This window comes from Fundulus heteroclitus, chromosome 12 (genome assembly GCF_011125445.2).
Source record: "Fundulus heteroclitus isolate FHET01 chromosome 12, MU-UCD_Fhet_4.1, whole genome shotgun sequence".
NCBI classification, from domain to species: Eukaryota; Metazoa; Chordata; class Actinopteri; order Cyprinodontiformes; family Fundulidae; genus Fundulus; species Fundulus heteroclitus.
This window is the reverse complement of record NC_046372.1, coordinates 41893702-41915628: the sequence shown is the minus strand read 5'-3', so window position 1 is coordinate 41915628 and position 21927 is coordinate 41893702. Positions and strand designations below refer to the sequence as shown.

Sequence of the window (21927 nt, the reverse complement as noted above, 5' to 3'; positions counted from 1 at the left end):
TTATGCCTGCGGCTGCTGAGTTTGATGGCCTCCGTCATTCTAGTTGTTCCCCTCGGCCGTCTGCATATGAGGGGATTTCAGCACTGGGTAGCCGCACTCAAGCTTCATCCCACGCGTCATGGTGCGCAACGGGTGGTTGTCACCTCGGAGTGCATCAGGGCGCTGCGCCCCTGGCGCCGTCCAACTTTTCTAGGGCAGGGTGTGCCGCTGAGTCCGGTTGTGTCACGGAAGGTGATCACGACGGACGCGAGCCTGTCAGGATGGGGAGGAATTCATGAGGGTCGGTATGTTAGAGGCCTGTGGAGCCCGAACCTCCGACAGTTCCACATAAATTATCTGGACCTGTTCGCCTCCAGCGAGAACGCTCAGTGTCCGCTGTTCTTCTCGATGCGCGATCAGAACGCAGCGCTCGGCGTGGACACACTTGCGCACAAGTGGCCTCACGTTCTGTTGTACGTTTTTCCTCCTCTGGCTCTGATCTCCCCACTCTCGCCAGAGTGAGGGAGCATCGCCACTCGCTGATCCTGATAGCTCCACATCTGCCAGCGATGCACTGGTTAGCGGAGATATATCAGCTCCTGAGAGGACAGCCTTGGCAACTCCCGCTACGGGTCGACATGCTGTCTCAGGTGAGGGGGACAGTGTTCCACCCTCACCCAGAACACCTAAAACTATGGGCCTGGCCCGTGAGTGGTATAATTTAAACACAGCAGGGTTGCCTCAGAGTGTTATATATACCATTCAGAGTGCTAAGGTCTCACTGCAACCCAACCCGGTTTTTGTACCTAAAGTGGTGGGCTCGTTTTCTCCTATTACTCTTACAGCCTTCTCTCCTCCTCCTTTATCCTCCCCGGAGGAACAGCGGTAGAACAGGCTTTGTCCGGTCCAGGCCCTGTGGGCCTATGTGGACAAGACTAGCGGTTTCCGGAGGAGTGATCAGCTCTTTGTGTCCTGGGCAAAGCCTTTTCAGGGCAAGCCCATCTCAAAGCAACGGCTCTCCCACTGGATTGTGGGAGCAATTGCGCTGTCTTATACAAGCCAGGGTCTTCAGGCCCCGGGGGGTCTACGGGCCCACTCCACTAAGGGCCCTCTTTAGGGGAGTGTCCATTCAGGACATATGTGCAGCAGCGAGTTGGTCTTCGCCACTCGCATTTACTCGGTTCCATAAGTTGGATGTCTCGGTTCCAAGTGTGGCGTCAGCTGTATTGGACTCTGAGGCACTACTGGGACATGCACATCCGAGTACTGGGGGTCGCTAGAGATAAGTCTGGCAATACGGGAATCTCCATATCCCATAGTGAGACATTGAAACGAATGCTATGAATGAGAAATATAGGTTACTTGCATAACCCCGGTTCTCAGAGTAGCATGAGTGAGATGTCTCACCAGACAACCCTTCTTGCTGGGGCTAAGCGAGAAGAGGTACTTATTTCAAATGACATGGCGTCGTAGCGCAAGCTACTTATAGGAGGGGTGACGCAGACGTCGCGATCACCAGCCAATCAGGATTGGCGTAATTAGATATATGCTTCTGAGGAATACGGCAAGGGGCGTATCCCATAGTGAGACATCTCACTCATGCTACTCTGAGAACCAGGGTTACGCAAGTAACCTATAGTTCTCCATTAGCATCAGTTCCATGGTACCAGACCTTTTTGGCTGGTTGTAAGGGAGTAAAGTCAGACTTCAGAAGACTGTCAGTCACTGATTCACTCCTGAAAAAGGTAAAGTGGGTTTAGGCTACGTCCACACAGAACCGAACACTGTGTCCGCACAGAAAAGTTTGAGCCTAAAGATGAAACCGCATTAAGCCGTAATAGGCGCTCCAGACCTATGCCAGTTAGTGGCGCAGTAACGCTGCCATAGAAGTAAAGGAAGAAGAGCATGGGGGAAGGGAAAGAAAGCAGGAGAGAGAAAGGAGGCTTTTGTGTGGACTGACAACATGGCTGTCTTCACAAATGCAGTGGAGGAACAAAATGTGTTGTGGTTTTGTTTTGATTTCTTGTGGATTTTACACCAACTCCGGAGTCTGCCATTGTTGTTTGTGTTAGCGCATGTGATGTGTGTTAAGGTCTACGTTTGCTTGCATGCACACACCAATGTGTAGCTGGCTATGCAGATAGGGTTATTAAGACAGGGCCTCAAACTTTCCATCTCTGGGAGCTGGTTTCAAATGGATTCGGTTTCTCAGCCACTACATCTGGATAGGACCCCCTATCCGACCAAGAAGTTTGTTGATAACAGCCAAACCCGGCTTTGCCTTGATGGGGCCTTAGTGTAATAATCTTTATTTCTAAGGGACAAAAATTTAATCCCAAAGAGCATGAAACATTATTTCCAACAAAGTGTTGCCATGAATTGCCTGATCAAATTTAGTAACCCATGCCACCAGGGTTGTGACTGGGTGTAACTAGCTATTCCATGCTCTTTGTACAAAGTCAGCAGTTTTGCTCTCCTCTTTATGCTTTATCTACAAAAGCTAGCTTTTACATTGTAAGAATGCACTTTATTTGAGAGGTGGTGTGGTTTGCTTCTTAAATTAAAACACGCTGGTCATAGTAAGGCAAAACAGTTGCAGAACAAATGTGCTTCAGATCTTAAATATGTCAACATCTTTGGTTATTTGGTCTAAATACTAAATACTCTAAATAGTTTTAGTATGGGCAATTAAGGGTTTTAATTTAAAGTGGCAATTTGTGGGTTTTGCTTCTCTTATTAATCCATATGACCAGACCACTTATTAGGTTTTTACAGTTAAAAAGTTTCTTTGAAAAAGAGTAATAATCACTTAGCCTCTAATTTCAGGCCTCTCATGGAATCAGTTTACATTGAAACAGCAGAAAGGAATGAGCTAAACATCGCATTAAGTTTTTTTTTTTTTTCTCAAACCCTCACATACAAAGTTGTCATAAGTATACTTGTTTTTGTGTAAAATTTATTACTGAATCATTCAGTTTCTATAGAACATTTTATGTTGTTTCTGTGCGTTTCTGGGGTTCTAAAGTTTTCCTTCCTAAAAGAGACATTCATTCATTCATGGAATTCTTAGGAATTATACGTCTAGATTATTTTAAAGTTATGATTGGTTTTGAGTATTTTGATGAAGTTTGTTTTCATATACACAGAGAGTGACACAATTTCTCCTTGGTCTCATTTGCGCAGGGCATTCTTCTGAAGTGGACAAAGGGTTTCAAAGCCAGCGGCTGTGAGGGGAAAGATGTCGTTAAGTTGCTTAAAGAGGCTGTCCAGCGCAAACAGGTCAGTTCATATTTTAAATATATTTGCGGAAAAAAAACAACGTTTATGTAGTCTGTTTTTATAAAATAATATCCAATGTTAATTCTTTCGACAAGCTCTCACAGTTTTATATCTGTATTAAACGCTCAGCAATGAAATAGTCCAGGCATAGTAGGTCTGTGTGTAGATGCCATCTATTTGCGGCAGATTTTCCAGGTAAGGACATAAATGAGGAAGTGCTGGTGGTAGAAGGGCCATTTAATTAAAGCATCCAGCATCTGATTACTACTTTCACTGGGCATGAGCTGATGAACTATGTACCATTACATTGGAAGGATGCAAAGAGCTGTTTCAAGATGTGTGTCTGGTAGCTATACAGTTTTGGTGAAAAGTATGTTTAGCCTTTAATTTAGTAGCTTGTAGAACCAGCTTTAGCAGCAATAATATGATACAGTTATATTGTGCATAATGTATTTCTCTGATCATTGTGGAAGAATTGGCTTGGCCTTTTACCTTTTTTTGTTACATTTCAACCTGTAATGAAAATGTTTTTAATATTTTATTTGATTGATCTCCACAACATGGTCTAAGTTGGTGAAGTAAAATTAGAAAACTATGTATAAAAATAGAAAATTGACATGTGCAAATGCATCTGCCCCCTTTACTATGAACCCCCCTAAAAATGTCTGGTGCACCCAGTTACCTTCAAAAGTCCCATAATTAGTTAAATGAAATCCACCGGTGTGCAATCTAAATATCACATGACCTGTCAGACACCTGCCAGTGTCACATGATCTTTTCTGACACACCTCAGAGGCTGCAGCATCTCTGAGCAAGAGGTGTCACACTGTGAGGACCAAGGAGCTCTCCAAACAAGTCAGGGATGAAGTTGTTGAGAAGTACAAGTCAGTGTGGGGTAATAAGAAAATATCCAAATATTTGATGTTCCCTGGAGCACCATCAACTACATCATCTTCAAATAAAAAGCACATGGTACCACAACAAACAGAGGATCTTTTACCAGAACTCACAGACCGGGCCATTAGGGCATTAATCAGAGAGGCGGCACAGAGTCCAAAGGTAATGCTGTGTCCAGACCAGACGCCTTTTGAGCGTCAAAAAGGCGTCCAAGACCTCAACTTGGATGCTTGTGCACATAAAAGTCTGACGTGCTGTCTTGCGACTCAACGCTTTGCTGCGCGTCAGTCAAAGTTGCCCCCGTTGGGAGGAGCTACCCTGTTCTTTTCCTCTGCCGGACTCTCTGTAAAACTGCGGATGAAATCAAAAGAGTGGCTTGGCTTTTTTTACTGAATAATATAATATAATCTGTGTCGTGTCTGAATTCACCAGATAATTCCGAGGCATTTTGAATTTGGTGACATTCACCACTTACAGCAGAAGCTGTGCACTGGCGAAGGTCACTCTCAGTGGGCATCTCGATATTAACATTTCTGAGTGATCTGAAGTAAACATTTTTGCTGTCGGAAAATCCCCCAATACATCAAAAAGCGGAGTCGGAGGCTCTCTGATTGGTGGAAAGCCCTGCATCCAGCTGCAAAAGTTCAGATTTTTCCAACTCTAGTCTCGGCCGCCCTAGAGGTACTTAACACGCGGCAAACCACATTTGTAGTAGATAGTAGAAACATTGATCAGCAACGCTGCTATTGGCTGTTCAGCATGGCCAAAGAACGGCCACAGTTTTTCTCGCAAGCACAACACGAGCTTTTAATGGAAGGTTATGCCGAATTTGAGTCATTAATTAAAACACCTCAGAATCTGTTAAAGCCAGGAGAGAGGGCTGGCAAAAAGCGTCAGACAAATTAATGTTTAATACTGTCCATGGTAGATGTTTCTATCACTTTCTACAGTATGAATTTTTGCATTTTAATAATTTGATATTTACTTTGTTCTTTTATATCAGAGCCTCCACGGGACCCACTAGAACATGGGAACAAGTAAAAGTGAAATACAAGAATATTCTACAAAATGGTAGCCTTTAATTATTATACTTTATTTTAAAAAGGCACTTATGTCAAGAGATCCAAATTTCAGTGTCATTCCTTAGACACTGGAAGTAAAGGACGCATGCAAACTTGGAATTTTAACAAAATAAAATCCATACTATCCATAAAAAATGAAAATTTTCCTTTTCCAAGTCATCCACAGTTTACACAGTAAAACTGTATTGCTCCGTGTCTAGATAATCCATCCATAGTTTTTTCTAATACAATATACGGCTCGACAGGAAGCAAGCCTTTCAAAGTAAACTAAACTTCACAATAAAATGGCCCGAACAAATCTTCTTACTATAGGATAAAAATAAAAAGCAAACCATCATACAAATAACTTAAATATTTTAGATTTATGGCTCCAACACCACTTTTTCCTCTTTAAAAGCCACTGTTAAATGATGTTTGTCTGTTTATAACAGCCACCAAGAAAATCTCTCTACAATTACACTGTCGCGCTGCGCTAAAGGATCCTGTCTATTGCGCAATACGCGATTAATTCGAAAAACTCTGCAAATTATTCTTGCACCTTCCGCAACAGGTTGCAGTCGTAAAAATGGACATGGCTACGGCAGACTTCCCATCTCCTTCGCTTATACAGCCATGATCTAATCTTGTTTACATGAAATAAGCCTGCTCTGGAGCAGGCTTAAGCTGGCGCACATGTTGCTATGACAACAAGTGCAGGATGTCTTTCGAAGAACCAAACGATCCAAGATCATGCCAATCCGTCAACAATCAAATCCTGCTAACTGAGTTAGTGACGTACGAAGAACGGACCCCAGGTAGGTTACAACTGCACTGATGCACATGAGCGTAACGTTGCTCTGAAACATCTGTGCCATACTGTTAGCTTAGCACGTAGTACCGTTACGTACCGTTAGCGTAATTAGCATTAGTTGTGCTAATTTAGTTGCTGAGAGCGACTCTGAGAAAGGAGACGACAATTTTTTATCTTTAGTGAGGAGTTGTGGTTAACCCCATTGCGAGGTGTGACGCTGTCTTTTAAGGGCTGTGATTGGCTGACAAAACCCCCCAGAAATATGGTCCTAGTAATCAATGGAGAAACCGATTTGACTGGATTAAGAAATTTGTGACATGAGGATGAAATTTAACTAAATTAAATAATTGTCACACAGGATCGAAATGTTTGAACATACTGTGTTTACATCCTTATCATTATTCTGATTTGCGTGTTGTCTACTCGCCATACTGGTCATCTTACTACTTCATCTAGTTGATATTGACATGTATTCGGCTTTCAGCATTATACTGGGATTGCCTGTTTGTATAAAGTGGTTGTATTTGATAAACCAACCAACATAAAATGGGGAAAGAAATGGTGGAAAAAAAAACACAATGCACAAAGGAGCAGCACCTTTCTGGGAAGTGTATAGAGGAGTGTTTTAAAGGTAAGTTGGTCCCAGGATCATTGCGCAAGGAGGCATACTTTGAAGTGCATTGCCACAGATCTTTTTCTCTGCTTTTATGCACCAGCTTGGAAATTGAGAAGCACTCTGTGCAGCAATCAAAAACCAGAGAGGAGATTATATTAGTCAAGCAAACTTCTAGATGGCCATTTAAGCCATCTCAAAAGCAGAAATTGCATTATGTACAATATAGAAAATACTTTCTCACGTCTTTTTTCTAGCATTGCTTTTTCAAATAAACTTGTAGTTTATTATATATCTGAAGATGTATTGTTTGACTGTAAATGTCAGCCGCCACAGTACTTGTAACTATTACTATATAATTACCAATTGTAATCAGCAATTTCAACTGACATCTATCATTTTACAATAGTTATAATTATTTCCACTCACCTTTCTGGAACCTGATGAAATTATTTTTTTGTGTTTGTCGCCATGGTGTGAAGGTTGTATGCAGTTTTTTGTATGTCTTTCTCTCAACCCGGCAGCAGTATTGCTGCTCTGATACAATTTAATTGGACCCCATATTAGAGAGTAGGGCCACAGGCAGTTTGACTTAAGGTGGTTAAGTTGTAATAATAGGAGAAGAATTCAGATAAGCTTTTAATAACCCAAACATTTGGAGGATGTTATGTTTTCCTGGGTGTATTTACCTCAGTCTTATCAGACCAAACAATGTGCTTGAATTTCTCCCTTCTTCAACAACTTTAATTTCAGCATTTTCTTGAAACAAACAGTAAATTTTTCCACTGGGAGAGTATGTCTATTACTGCCTGAGCAGTCCCACAATTTCAGACTCCTGCCTTGTTCCTCATACCATATTTAAATCACCTATCGTTTTTTTTTTTTTCCCAAATCACGTCAGGACTAATTGTTTACATCCTCGTTACTGCAGCAAGCAGGCTTCTGCCTATTTTTAGATGGTCAACCAACTTGTCTTATTCTTTTTATGTTTGTGAAACATTGGTAATCACAACACGTTGAGTCTCCTTTTATTCTTTTAAGCAGAATGTTGTTGCGGCACAGTAGTCTACGAGAAAAACTTGCATTATGATTTTTTTCCATAGATGTCACTTAAACTGTGGCAGACAGTTTGACCCCCTCCTAAAGTTTTAAAGTACTCTACAAGAAGCAAGAGTTCAGTCTGTGTGATGTTCAGACCAATATCTCAAACATTGCTGAAGGCTTTCACACAGAGGAGGTTTCAGCTTGGTTTGTCCTGGCAGGCACAGATTTTCTTTTAATAGGAACGCTGATGGAATAGACTCGATAACCTTTTCTCCAAAACTTTGACTGTTTGGCTGTTAGCAGGCCACTATCTGTTTAAGAGTTTAATGGTTAGAATCTAACAGAAAGTAAGTGTATGGAGACAATTACAGGAAAAACCTTTTCCGTGCTTTTTAGTTCCAGCAGTGAGCAGCTAAAGTGACGGAGACCCCTGCTAGCACCTGGTTAAAAAAGCAGAACAGAGATAAAGGTTAAAAGGAGAAAAAAAACTGTATATAGTTTGTTTTTATTCACCAGCCGAAGCAAAGTATTTTCCTTTATGCGGGCTTATCCTTGAATTCAGTGATTGTAAGCGGGTTCTGGATGATTTATTATTTATTTTTTGTTCCGTATTGATCTGTCTCATCGTTATTGTGCTTTTTTCTGGTTCATTGTTGAAAAGAGATTTTTGTGATTTTGTTTCTATATCCAGAAATTTGACTTGAACTTTGTGGCGGTGGTTAATGACACAGTTGGAACCATGATGACCTGTGCCTATGAGGACCCCAGATGTGAGGTGGGCCTTATTGTAGGTAAGTCTGTCTGTTCCACTTCTTTCTTGCCTGATTTTTAAAAGTATAAATGTCTTAACTGTGAGCCAAAAGTTTCTCTGATATTTACTGTCATCAGCATTTCTTTCACATCCCTCTCTTTACTTCAGGCACAGGAACCAATGCCTGCTACATGGAGGAAATGCAAAACATCGAAACAGTGGAGGGGAACGAAGGCCGCATGTGTGTCAATGTGGAGTGGGGAGCATTTGGTGAAAATGGTGAACTGGACGACTTTTGCACGGAGTTTGATCATGCTGTCGATGAATGCTCCAACTATCCAGGGAAACAGAGGTATCTGAATTAGAAGAAGGCATCAACAGGTTTTGTCAATCAATAGGAATAGGAATGTATACAGAAAGAAAAGGTGCAAATGCACACTGCAGCTTCTTTGTGCAGCTAATACAAAAAAACAGCAGAGATGTTAGTAAACTTGTTTGATTTAAATAGATTTATTCCTATTTATTATTTAATAAGAAATGTTTGACTGCATTAAGTCATATTTATTCATACATATATGATTTAAATTAGTAGATTATTTATATACTTTAATTATTTTCTTTCTTTTTTTATTATTCTATGTTTTTGTTTTCCAGTAATTATTTAAGAGCAGGTGTAAGCGCTGATAACCTTGGTGCTCATGCCCCTTCCTGAATTTGGAAACTAGACATCTGTGTGTCCAAAGCTGTGCAGACAGTGGGAAAATATGCCTGTGATAAAATGTCTGTCTGTACATAATAATGCTGTGCAGGCATGAAAACATCTCTGTTAATGTGTCTTTTGTTTTCTTATTTATTTTTTGAAGGTATGAGAAGCTGATCAGTGGCATGTACCTTGGAGAGATAGTGAGGAATGTGCTACTGGATTTCACCGCTAAGGGTCTGCTGTTCAGAGGCAAAATGTCAGAGCGGCTAAAGACACGGGGCATCTTCGAGACCAAGTTTTTGTCACAAATTGAAAGGTGAGCTATCCAACATTCTCACTGTGTTTCCTTCACTCAGCCACGTGTGTCAATGTAATTGTGTGGAAAGAACAAAAAAAAGTGTACCACCCTAATTTATCAACTCTGTTGCTCTGGTGTGGCTTTTGGGTGCCACACCCATGAATCTATCCCGTGGACAGAGGTTTTTGTTATCTGAGGCAATCTTTGCTTGCTCGTATTACAGTGTAGTGAATTCCTGCCTCGTCTCATCTCCCACAGGAGAATAGTACAGTATAGATGGAACAGTACAGCCCAGTGGAGGCAGGACCATGGTATGGTTTTCTATGAAATGTGAGAACCCATACCACTCTCAAAATGGAACTGCTGAATCCTGAGCTCTTCTAAGCAGAAGCTGACCAGACACCCCTGACGTGCTCAGACAAGGTGCCAGCAGTCTTTATAGCCAGCATGTAGTTCTCTATATAAATGTAAAAATTTGACAGTAGCTCACTCTGGTTGCATACAGAGTTTTTTTTTTATCAAAGATTATCATGTTCTGCAGGCATAGTAGTTGTTATTTTTGTGTTTTCTCCTTTGTTTTTGCTCAGTTTGTTAGTAAATAAAGCCTTTCGTGTTTGTTTGTTCATTTATTATTTATTTTAACGAAAGTCCGCACTGCGCATGCGCAGCAGGAGTTAAAACAAGGAAGCGGCTAACGACTATTAGCATCTCCCACTGAAACAATGAAGAATCCAAGATCTAGTGAAAAAAAATGCAAAGAAATATGATTCCAAGAGGGATTAGACTAGAATGTCACTGGGAATACAGTATGAACATTGGTGTTCACTGAAGCGAACGCTAAACCTGCAGATTGCTAAGATGTGACGGCAGACTTGACTGACGTGAGTAAATGTTCTGCTATGAGGCTCTTAAAGTTGTTGTAGATCAGTTTAGTTAATTAATAACGGTTGGTCTTCGATCACGGCGAGCTACCACTTTACTGCGAGGCATTTCAGAGCATTAGGCTCGGTCCGGCATTGTTTAATTTTGATTTATTAATTAAGCAAACTGGCATTATGATAGTTCTGCAATACTGTCACTAGATGGTGCCACATCTGTTTATATCTCCTAATCGTGGTGCGGGGGCTATATTCATCCACAAAAAGGACCATCAAAACATTATCATGATGGAGGCTTGGTGTATATAACCTTATTTTATCATCATCAAACGTTTTTTGTTCTTTTCTGAAGCATATAATGTAGCTACATACCTTTAAAAAAAAAAAAATACGATAACCAAATAAAAGAAAAGAAATTGCAATTTTAAAATGTTCTGTAAAATGTAATGAATACAATTTCTGGTTGAGAACAAATAAAGATAACCCTTGAAGTGAGGGAACAACAAGATGGGATCAAAGAGCCTGTCTGAGTCCTTCAGTATGAAGACTGTATAGCAGCTCATGGGTGTCAAAAGAGTTTAAAGAGATCTCCAGAGAATTTCAATTCATGTATTCCACTGAACAAATAGTCTGAGGGGAGGACCTTTTAAACAAACACCAACATGCCCAGGTATGGTCCAAGCATGTCAGCATATAACTTCCTTTGCGTAGTCCAGCTCAATAGGGCCTGTTCTTCAAGCTAATAACAGCTAGCATTAGCCTACACTGTCTGGGAGGTATAAAACTGCACTGATGCACATTGAAGAGCTTTACTGACCATTCTTTGTTGCTCTTAAAACATCCGTGTCCTACTGACCATTGACCATGCTGTAATTTCAGCGTAATTTTGACAACTTTCAGCATAATAGTGCGTTGTGCTGAAATGTGCTGGCAGGATCCCTGACAGCGCCTCGCTGAGGTTAATTTCAGTCAAAATGGATAAAAGCAGCTAAGAGGTGACACAGTGTCCTCACATTTTTCTCAGATACACATTGGTTTTGTCTTTTGTCGACAAGTAAAATAAGGTTAATTTCTGTTTTTTAAGGGCAGTTAAATATTTTTCTTTACCAGAGACAGACTTCGTTATGATATGCAGTTCAATGTGTCCAGAGTCTTGCACGGCATGACCAAATGTCATCATCTTTGGTGCCAGGCACAAACTGGAAAATGGGTGTCCAACACAGTAGTGGCATTTAACACTTACAGAACACTCACATGTTCCATCAGACCATATCTGGGTATCAGTGTTTCCAGCTGGAGTCCACAAAAGAACAGAGAAGAGCATCTCTTACAGCAGATAATCAGTGATGGGATGTGAGACAGACTACAAGTGTGGGAGGAAAATCAATGCTGAAGACATAAACACACTGCTCTGATTAAAATTTCAGTCACACTTGACAGATTTTTGGCTGCTGGTGTGACCAGTGTGGTCACTCACACTTTGGAGCACTGTGGGCATGTGTCAAAGTTAATATATTACACTTTATTTGTGGAGCTTCTAGAAAACAAGGTTACAACGTAATTGTAGTTTCATAGAAATGAGAGATCATATACCGGTAATCCTGATATACAGATGCTGATCATTGTGGTAGGAAAGTCAAACCATAACTGACCTCCAAGACTTATTGAATAAGGAGATGGTGAAGTGGTCAAGTTCCAGCACTTTATTGAGAAACAGAGCAGAGATTACATAGATGAAAATAATCGCACCCAGCAGTCCAGCTGCAGCCTATCCGTCTGCCCCATCTCTGTCCCTCCTCGCTCTCTGGCTCTCCCTAATACTTGACAATGGCCTTGCTGTGAGACAAAACAGAGACAGTATATCCTAGACAATCATCATCCCGTGCAGTAGCTACGCAGCATTTGGCCTTGGCAGTCAGCAGGACCGTGGAGCCGATATGAAGTCCTCGTGTCTCCAGGCCTCCCATGTCCAAGAGGCATCAGGTCATAGTGACTTTAGGATAATATTCCAATAACATATATTAAGAATATCATGAAAAAGTTGATTTATTTTCAGTAATGCCATTCAAAAAGGGAAACTTGTATATTATATTCATTCCTTACACAGATACCAATATATTTTAAGTGCTTATTTCTTTTAGTTGTGATGACTGACAACTAATGAGAACCCAAAATTAAGTATCCAAGAAAATTGGAATATTGCTAAAAGGCTGGCTGTTCACAGAGCTCTGTGTCCGAGCGCATTAATGGAGAGGCGAAGGGAAGGAAGGGATGTTGTAGAAAAAAGTAATAGAGATGACCGCACCCTGGAGAGGATTGTGAAACAAACCTCATTCAGAAATGTGGTTGAGACAGCTGGAGTCAGTGCATGAAGAACCACCACAGACGTATGCAGGACCTGGGTTCAGCTGTCACATTCCTCATGTCAAGCCACTCTTTAACAAGAGACAGAAGCGTCTCACCTGGGCTAAAGACAAAAAGGACTGGACTGCTGCTGAGTGGTTCAAAGTTATGTTCTCTAATTAAAATAAATTTTAATTTAAGAATCCATGTTGGCATCCAGTGTAAAGTTTCCACATTCAGTGATGGTTTGTGGTGCCGTGTCATCTGCTGGTGTTGCTGCACTGGGTTTTCTGAGGTCCAAGGTCAATGCAGCCGTCTACCAGGAAGTTTTAGAGCACTTCATGCTCCCTGCTGCTGACCAACTTTATGGAGATGCAGATTTCATTTTCCAAAGCTACCAGTACCTGGTTTAAGGACCATGGTATCCCTGTTGTTTATTGGCCAGCAAAACTTGCCTGACTTAGACCCCATAGAATATCTGTGGGGTATTGTGAAGAGGAAGATGTGATACGCCAGACCTAACAATGCAGAAGAGCCACTATCAGAGCAACCTGGGCCCTTATAACACCTTAGCAGCACCACAGACTGATGGACTCCATGCCACGCTGCAATGCTGCAGTAATCCAGGGAAAAGGAGCCTTAAGTACTGAGTGCTGAACATGCCCATACTTTTCAGTTGACCAACATTTCTGGAACTTCTTTGGAGTGTGTGTTTTGACCCATCTTCAGTATTCTGGCTGAGAAAAGAAGTTTCCTTATCCAATATTTTATGGTACATGAAGCGCTTGATTCTGCCCTCAGTGTGGTAAAGTCGTCTTGGAGCCTTCTGAATGCTTTAGGTCAGTGTATTCGGCCTGCAGGTTTTAGGTGTTTCTCTTGCGCCCAGATTTTCTGTGATATCAGTGCGTTCTCAGTGCCTGTGGTGCCAGCTGCCTTCAGTCCTTAATCACCTCCTGCCGTGTAGCTGTGGGTCGATCCCTCACCTTTTTTGAGATCATCCTCACCCAATGAGGCAAGATCCATGGAGAGCAAGTCAGAGGGGAGGTGATTGTCATTTTATTTTTCTTCTATTCTTGGGTAATCTGAGCAGCAGGTATCACCTTCTGACTAACCACCCTGCTCATGGTGTTAAAGCCCATTTCAGCCTTGTGCAGAGCCAATGTCTTGCCTCTGACGTCAACAGCTCCTATTTTTAACTTTGATTCATTTAATTTTCTTGATTTTGTGACTTCCAACATGAAATAAAGCCACTAAGAAATGTAAAACTATATCTTTAAAATACTTCTGTCCTTTCAAAAAGCTCTGACTCCTAAACAGCTCTGATGTAAAGCACCCATAAAGGGCTTTATGCAAACAAGGCCAGTTTCTCTTCAGAAACTGTGATTAGATCAGCTGCAGTTTAGTATTTTTTAGCACTTAAACTGCATTCTTTTCACATTATACTACAAACTGCGACATAAAAAAAGGAGGCTTGTCTTTGACTGTAAACGTTTTGAGACTGGGACACAGGTTTGCCTTCCAACAGCACAGATGCACTAAACTTGCAACCAGAGTGCTATAGATCAAAGCTTATTCATGTGTTAAAATGGCCCAAAGTTCACACAATCTATTTCAGTTCACTTTATTTATATAGTGCCAGATAGCAACACACATCATATTAAGGCATTATACAAAGTATCCTATTGAATCATACTGACAAACTGTTTGAAAGTTTGAATCTAAAGTTGAATCTAAAGAAACCCTGCAGATTGCATCAAGTCATTGACTCGTACAGCAGAACCAGAACTAGGCTTAGTGTGAATGGCCATCATCCTCACTGAGGATATGAGAAGACAACACATACACACCAAAAGTCCTATTTGTTTTGTGTGCTGAACAGAATGACAGGCCAGATGTAGCTACTATGAAGAGGAGAAACCATACATAAAATTAAAAGTTGAAAATGAACGGTGGAACTCAGCAGAGTGAAAGGAATTGATCTTGATGTCCTCCAGCAGCCCTAAGCCTACAGCAGCATACCTCAGGGTTCCCGCCTGTGCATTTCAGCGTTCAGTGTGACACGGATTTTTGAGAGCAACATAGAAAAGTGAGTAAAGCTCCTGAAGGCGCATCAGTGCAGCTATAAACATGAGCTCATGCTAGCTGTCATTAGCTTATTGAACAGCCTCATGCTGCACAACACAACGTTCCGCTGTGGGAATGCATCTAGAGAAGCAGCAGAACGATACACCAGCGCGCGCCCCATCCACCGTTACGCTCACAAAATAATTATGGTGAGTACCCTGTAACTATAGAGATAGCTCAGGAAAACCTAAGCCCCTCTCACCAGGGTAAGGCATTTATCAAAAAGGAAAGTTTTAAGATTAGTCTTAAAAGTAGACAGGGTGTCTGCCTCACAGACCAAAACTGGGAGTTGGTTCCACAGGAGAGGAGCCTGATAGCTGAAGGATCTGCCTCCCATTCTACTTTTAGAGACTCTAGGAACCACCAGCAGACCTGCAGTCTGAGAGCGAAGTGCTCTGTTAGGAACATACGGGGTAATCAGAGCTCTGGTATATGATGGAGCTTGATTATTAAGGGCTTTATACGTTAGAAGGAGAATTTTAAATTCTATTGTTGATTTTATTAGGAAGCCAATAAAGGAAAGTCAAATTGGAGAAATTTGATCCCTATTTTAATTTTCATCAGGACTCCCACTACAGCTTTTTGTATCAGCTGAAGACTTTGAACTGTATTTTTTAGGACTGCATGATAGTAAACAATTACAATAGTCTAGCCTTGAAGTAACAAATGCATGGACTAGTTTTTCAGCATCACCCCTGGACAGAATGTTTCTAATTTTGGCAATATTCTAAGGTTCAATTCAATTCAATTTTATTTATATAGCGCCAAATCATGAAACATGTCATCTCAAGGCACTTTACAAAGTCAAGTTCAATCATATTATACAGATTGGGTCAGATTATACAGATTGGTCAAAAATGTCCTATATAAGGAAACCAGTTGATTGCATCAAAGTCCCGACAAGCAGCAGTCACTCCTGGGGAACCGTAGAGCCACAGGGAGAGTCGTCTGCATTGTACATGGCTTTGCTGCAATCCCTCATACTGAGCAAGCATGAAGCGACAGTGGGAAGAAAAACCACCCATTAACGGGAAGGAAAAACCTCCGGCAGAACCGGGCTCAGTATGAACGGTCATCTGCCTCGACCGACTGGGGTTACAGAAGACAGAACAGAGACACAACAAGAGAAACAAAAAAGCACAGAAGCACACATTGATCTAGTAATCTGTTCTACATTAGATGGTAGTAGCGGGTGAGCCGTCTTCTCAGGATGATGTCACAGTTAACAGAACGCCAGACCAGGTGTACCTACTATGAAGAAAAAGAGAGAGAGCAAAAAGTTAAAAGCTGAAATGACGACAGTCATTTCAATGTAATACAATGCAAAACTGGAGAACAGTAGACTGAAGAACAGTAGAAATCAGTAGAGTGAGAAAATTAGACCCTGATGTCCTCCAGCAGCCTAGGCCTATCACAGCACAACTATAGAGATAGCTCAGGGTATGAGCCACTCTAACTATAAGCTTTGTCAAAAAGGAAAGTTTTAACATTAGTCTTAAAAATAGATAGGGTGTCTGCCTCACGGACCAAAACTGGGAGTTGGTTCCACAGGAGAGGAGCCTGATAGCTAAAGGATCTGCCTCCCATTCTACTTTTAGAGACTCTAGGAACCACCAGCAGACCTGCAGTCTGAGAGCGAAGTGCTCTGTTAGGAACATACGGGGTAATCAGAGCTCTGATATATGGTGGAGCTTGATTATTAAGGGCTTTATACGTTAGAAGGAGAATTTTAAATTCTATTCTTGATTTAACAGGAAGCCAATGAAGGGAAGCTAAAATTGGAGAAATATGATCCCTCTTGTTGATTTTCATCAGAACTCTTGCCGCAGCATTTTGAATCAGCTGAAGACTTCGAACTGCATTTTGTGGACTTCCTGATAGTAAAGAATTACAATAGTCCAGCCTTGAAGTAACAAATGCATGGACTAGTTTTTCAGCATCACTCCTGGACAGAATGTTTCTAATTTTGGCGATATTCTGGAGGTGAAAAAAGGAAACTCTGGAAACCTGTTTAATATGGGATTTAAATGACATGTCTTGGTCGAAAACAACACCAAGATTTTTAACTTTATTACCAGAGGCCAAGTTAATGCCATCCAGATTAAGGGATTGATTAAGAACTTTATTTTTTGAAGACTCTGGCCCAAAGATTACAACTTCTGTCTTGTCAGAATTTAAATGCAGGAAATTTAAAGTCATCCAGCTTTTGATGTCATCAAGACATGACTGCAGTCGAAGTAACTGATTGGATTCATCAGGATTTATGGATAAATATAGCTGAGTGTCATCAGCATAACAGTGGAAATTAATCCCATGCTGTCTGATAATTTTGCCAATCGGAAGCATATATATAGTAAATAGAATTGGTCCAAGGACTGAACCCTGTGGTACTCCACAAGTGACCCTAGAGTTTGAGGAAGATTTCAAAGTAGGAAAGCCTAGAAACCTGTTTTAATATGGGATTTAAATGTCATGTCTTGGTTTTACTTTTAATGAGGTCAGTTTAATGCCATCCAGATTAAATGATTGATTAAGTATTTTATTTTTTTTAAAGATGACAACTTCTGTCAGCTGAATTTAAATGCAGAAACCTTTAAGTCATCCAGGTTTTTGTGACTTCAAGACATGCCTGTAGTCTACAAAACGTATTTGCTAAGAAGAGTAAACAGAAATGTCATTGTCTACATGTGCAAGACTGGTAGAGGCATACCCCGAAATAATGAATACAAATGCACACCACTCTTTTCAGAACTGTGTTCTTTGAACCATGCATCATTTTCCTTGCATCTCCTAATTATCTTATGCTCTGATGTAAAACCCCAATAAAGTGTAATGTAACAAAATTGAAAGGATCAATGGGTATGATTTGTTTTCCCAAGCACTGTGTCCCTGGGTGGACATAAGTCTGGAAGCTCATTTTCTATTCCCATCAGCAAATATTTCTGAATTTTGTGTGATATTTGTGCAACTGGAAGGGGTAGTGGTGTGCTGTAGATGGTTAAATGTCAGTGGAACAGTGGCAGATGATCGTGAAAATAAATGACTTGGCACCAAGGTTGCATTCAAGTACTACATAGAGTAGTATGTCCACAATTCCACTATTTACCTGGACCTTTAATTTACCTTACCTGACCCACAGCCTCACAAATCTGATCACTGACAGAAAATGGCCATGTTTTCCTCACACGGGCCTCTTTCAGTTTCATTTTACTGTTACTGTTCTTTTTTCATCTAGCAGTTCTGTCGCATTTCTGTTCTGGATCTGGTAAAAATTGCTTTATCTCTTTGTTTCCCATTTTACAGCTTGTCCTTTTTACTTTGTACTTGCTGCAAATTGTTTTTTCTCTTCATTTTTACCCAGTTAAAAGAAAATAAACCATGTATTTGGATTTTTTCATGTATATAAAAATAAAACATTTGACAGATTTTTAGTCAGCTAAGAGCTTAATAGGTTGGCAAAAAAAACCTCCAATGGTCTTGTTTCTACTTCTTTATAACAAGGGTGGTAGCAACAATTCATGTAAGGACGGAGTTAAAATGAATATTTGTAAACCTGCTTCGTATTGGTCCATGAACGCGTGATTGTTCCTGTTCCCACAGCGACCGTCTGGCCATGCGTCAGGTCCGCTCCATCCTGCAGCACCTGGGCCTCACCGGGTCCACGTGTGATGACAGCGTTCTGGTGAAGGAGGTGTGCAGCGTTGTCGCTCGCCGTGCAGCCCAGCTCTGTGGCGCCGGTTTAGCAGCCCTTGTTGACAAGATACGGCAGAACCGCAACCAGAATCAGCTCTCCATCACCGTGGGAGTGGACGGCACCCTTTACAAGACGCACCCTCAGTAAGGAACAGTTTAATCGGAAAAGTTGATCATTTTAGCCTCACATATTAAACAAGGTAGTATTTGGTTGATTTATGGATCAATCCTTCATTGTTATTGTTTTACTTTAAAGCTTCCCAGTTGCTACAGTCTTACTGTACATTAACCAAAAGCAGAAGCCGTTGTTTTCAGGGTTGTAACGACATCTGGTGATATTAGAACAGTATTCCTTATCAAACTGAAGTTTTACTGTCCGGTTGCTGTCAGCATGTTACTTCGTCTCATGAAGCTACTGTAAGCTATTATTCAGCTTTTGATTGGCCTCTGAAGGAATCATGTGTCACCTCTAAGCAGGAAGGAAGCTTTTACTTTTTTAACTGGTAGCATTTAGAGCAAGGCAAGTTTATTTATATTGCCCTTTTCCGTAATAAGACGATTCAATAAAAACAGAAGCAGACTAGGTCCAAATGATTTTTAAGCGGGTTAGCAATGCCGAAGTCGGCATCTGCTTCGAAGCACAAACTGTCTTTTGTGATAATGGGAACAATGAAATGCACAGTTTCTGTTCCAACACAGTATTATTGTGAAACTGGTATCTGGTATCAATTAATGAGCTTGGTTTATTGGTTCACTGTTGGTTATTTTTGAGTATGCTGTGATGAGGACTCCAGTCCTCTAGGGTTGCTGTCCTGCAAGTTTTTCGATGTTTAAACACACCCAACTGAAATGACCACATCTTTTTCGTGGCTCCTGCAGAACTCTGTGTCCAGCAGAGGAGAATATTCCACATCTAAAACTTGCAGAACGCTGACCCTCCTGGGCTGAGGTTTCCCTCCTCTTCTGTAAAGTCGCTAAGTTTTTCTCTATTCTCTGCTCCTTTTGCTCTGAAGTTTCTCCAGCATCATGCAGGAAACCCTGCAGGATTTGGCCCCACAGTGTGAGGTGACTTTCCTCAAGTCGGAGGATGGCAGCGGGAAAGGAGCAGCGCTCATCACAGCTGTGGCCTGTAGATTCAAGAGCGAGAAGCTGCTATGAATCCACTGGACGAGAGCGGAGCTGCAAGGGGTTTCTTCCTTTGGGTCGACACATACTGTGCAGTCCATCAATATTCTGTAGTTTAGAGTTTTCTGCATGTTTATCCCATGTAGGTGTCTGAGTTTTATGGTATGACGCGATGCTGTGCCGGAAGTTGGGTGTAAATTAAGCTCAGAACTCACAGCTCTGCTGTGTGTGGTAATGAATCTACACCTTGAGTCAGACTTTACTGTTACGAGCATTGGACCTTTGTTTTTTTTAACACTCCCCAATTGTCTTTTATTTTTATACCCACATTGTAGTTGTTTTGTGAGTCAACTTTGAATAATTCGACTTTTAGCAAATTTACAGTATGATGAGTTCAGAAAAACCCTTTAATAGACCAAAGATGAGCAGATCAGGACATGAAGCAGCTATTTTAGTATCTCTTTGATAACTTTAAGTTTTAAAAGAATTTCACATTGAATGTTAGAAGGTACGCACAAAAATGTTTTTTTTAAGCCATTTTGGGGGTGTTGTGTTTTAAAATTGTACCGTTGGCCACAGGTAGGCCTGTCACGATAACAGATTTTGCTGGCCCATAAATCTTCTGAAAAATTATCGCGATAAACCACAATATTGTCATTTGGAGACATTTTTCAGCTAATATGATAAATGACATAATAATCCAAGTATATCCGCTTGACACATAACGACACCAATTACATTTTTCTTCAAACTAGTGTTTCTGTGGCTCTCTCTCACGAGGCCCTCATGCTAAACTTTGAGCATGTGCCTACCTGACGCATGATTTAACTCCTCTTACACTGAGGTAACGAGAAGGGGGGGGGGGTGTAGACACCGATGCGCTGTACTGAAACCTTTTGTTATCTACAAAAAAGAAACCCATGGGGGGGAAAAAGTAAGCATGCATACACAAATTATCAACCTTATATTAATTAATCACGAGATTAAATTGATTGTGACTAATTGATTTATTGATTATCGTGACAGTCCTAGCCACAGGTTGAGAGCTTGTTAACATGCTCAAAAAACCAAAACTGTTTTTAAAACTTGAGAAAACTGTGAATCTTTTAGGAGGCAGCAAATAACTGGAAGTAAAAATAATTCCAACTGTGCTGTACTGATTGCTCCAAGCTTATGGTCTGTCCTAAAAAGGAAAATATCAACAGTTCCAGATAAAGCAAGGAATAAATCGCAGGGGTCTTGATTTGCTTTCCCGAAAGGGAAGAAACCCGAGGTGATCCCAACGAGGGCAGACCTGTTGCTGGGAGGTGGAGAAGCTGAAGATGAGAAAGAGAACAATCTGCACCCTGGCTGGACCCGTCAGTTTCATATTCTGCACAAAAAAAAATGTATTTTCATGCTTTTGAACACATTGATTAACTTACAAGGGAAAGAAATCCCCTGAAAACATAAACCGTTATTGAACCACTGTAAATGCTTCATTTTCATTATTTCATCCAACCAAGGCCAACATAATAAATCTTGTCCGGCTATGTTTTTTTTTTTTTTTTTCTTGTTTATCTGTCGTCATAGAGACTAGCAGGTCACTGTCTGGCCTTTTGTTATTTTTAGATTTGGGTATCTGCAAGCCAACAAACATCAGCTGTTGGCCCGGGTTCACAGATGGGCTGCGCTGATCAGCAGCTCACAGGAAACTACTAGAAATGTCCGTCAAAGGCTGCTGAGGGCAAGAGATGTTACAATGCATAACAAAGGCTGTAAACGGAAAGGAAAACTTTTACTTCAAGCCCAATCCAATGTTCCCATTTATTCATCTGCTTTAAGTCCCAAATGCATTTGCCGCATTATACTTTAAAGGTCTATTGAAGGTTCTGACTCGTATTTCCCTCTGTTCTTGAGAAAAAGACCATATGCTTGCGTTTTGACAGATTTGTGGTGAGCCCTGTATGAAATATTGATCAAACTGGATCTCATGTTCAGTGGAGGATTGAGCCAAACACACAGAAGTGGACTTGTGATCATGTTTAAGCCGGCGATCAAAGTTTCATGATGTCTGGAAAATATTCAAAGCCTTCACTAATTAATGATTCAGAGCTTACCTTGTTTTCGTCCTTGAGATGTTTTGTTAAAACCACAGTGGCCGTTACAGAATTAAATTAAACGTGGGGGGAGGGGGGAGAGGGATATCTCTTTAATGTCTTCTGAATATAACAATATATAATAGACCTTTGTAAGCAGCAGAAAAGCAAAAATTGCACTAAAAGCCATGCAGCTCTAAGTGCTGCATGCTCCACAGAGAGATGCATCATGCATTGAAGAGAAATATGG

The 21927-nt window shown here is 41.0% G+C and overlaps 1 protein-coding gene across 1 annotated transcript in view; it reads left to right on the top strand.

The window, feature by feature from the left end:
- LOC118565046 (hexokinase-2-like) overlaps window positions 1-20274 on the top strand; it is a gene marked incomplete at its 5' end in the record, with an annotated part of 31760 nt that extends 11486 nt beyond the window's left edge. Inside the window, 6 exon segments of the mRNA XM_036144625.1 lie at window positions 3163-3258; window positions 8376-8475; window positions 8604-8787; window positions 9299-9454; window positions 18382-18618; window positions 19488-20274. Coding sequence (XP_036000518.1) covers window positions 3163-3258; window positions 8376-8475; window positions 8604-8787; window positions 9299-9454; window positions 18382-18618; window positions 19488-19632 — 918 coding nt within the window.
- Window positions 20275-21927: the final 1653 nt, after the last annotated feature.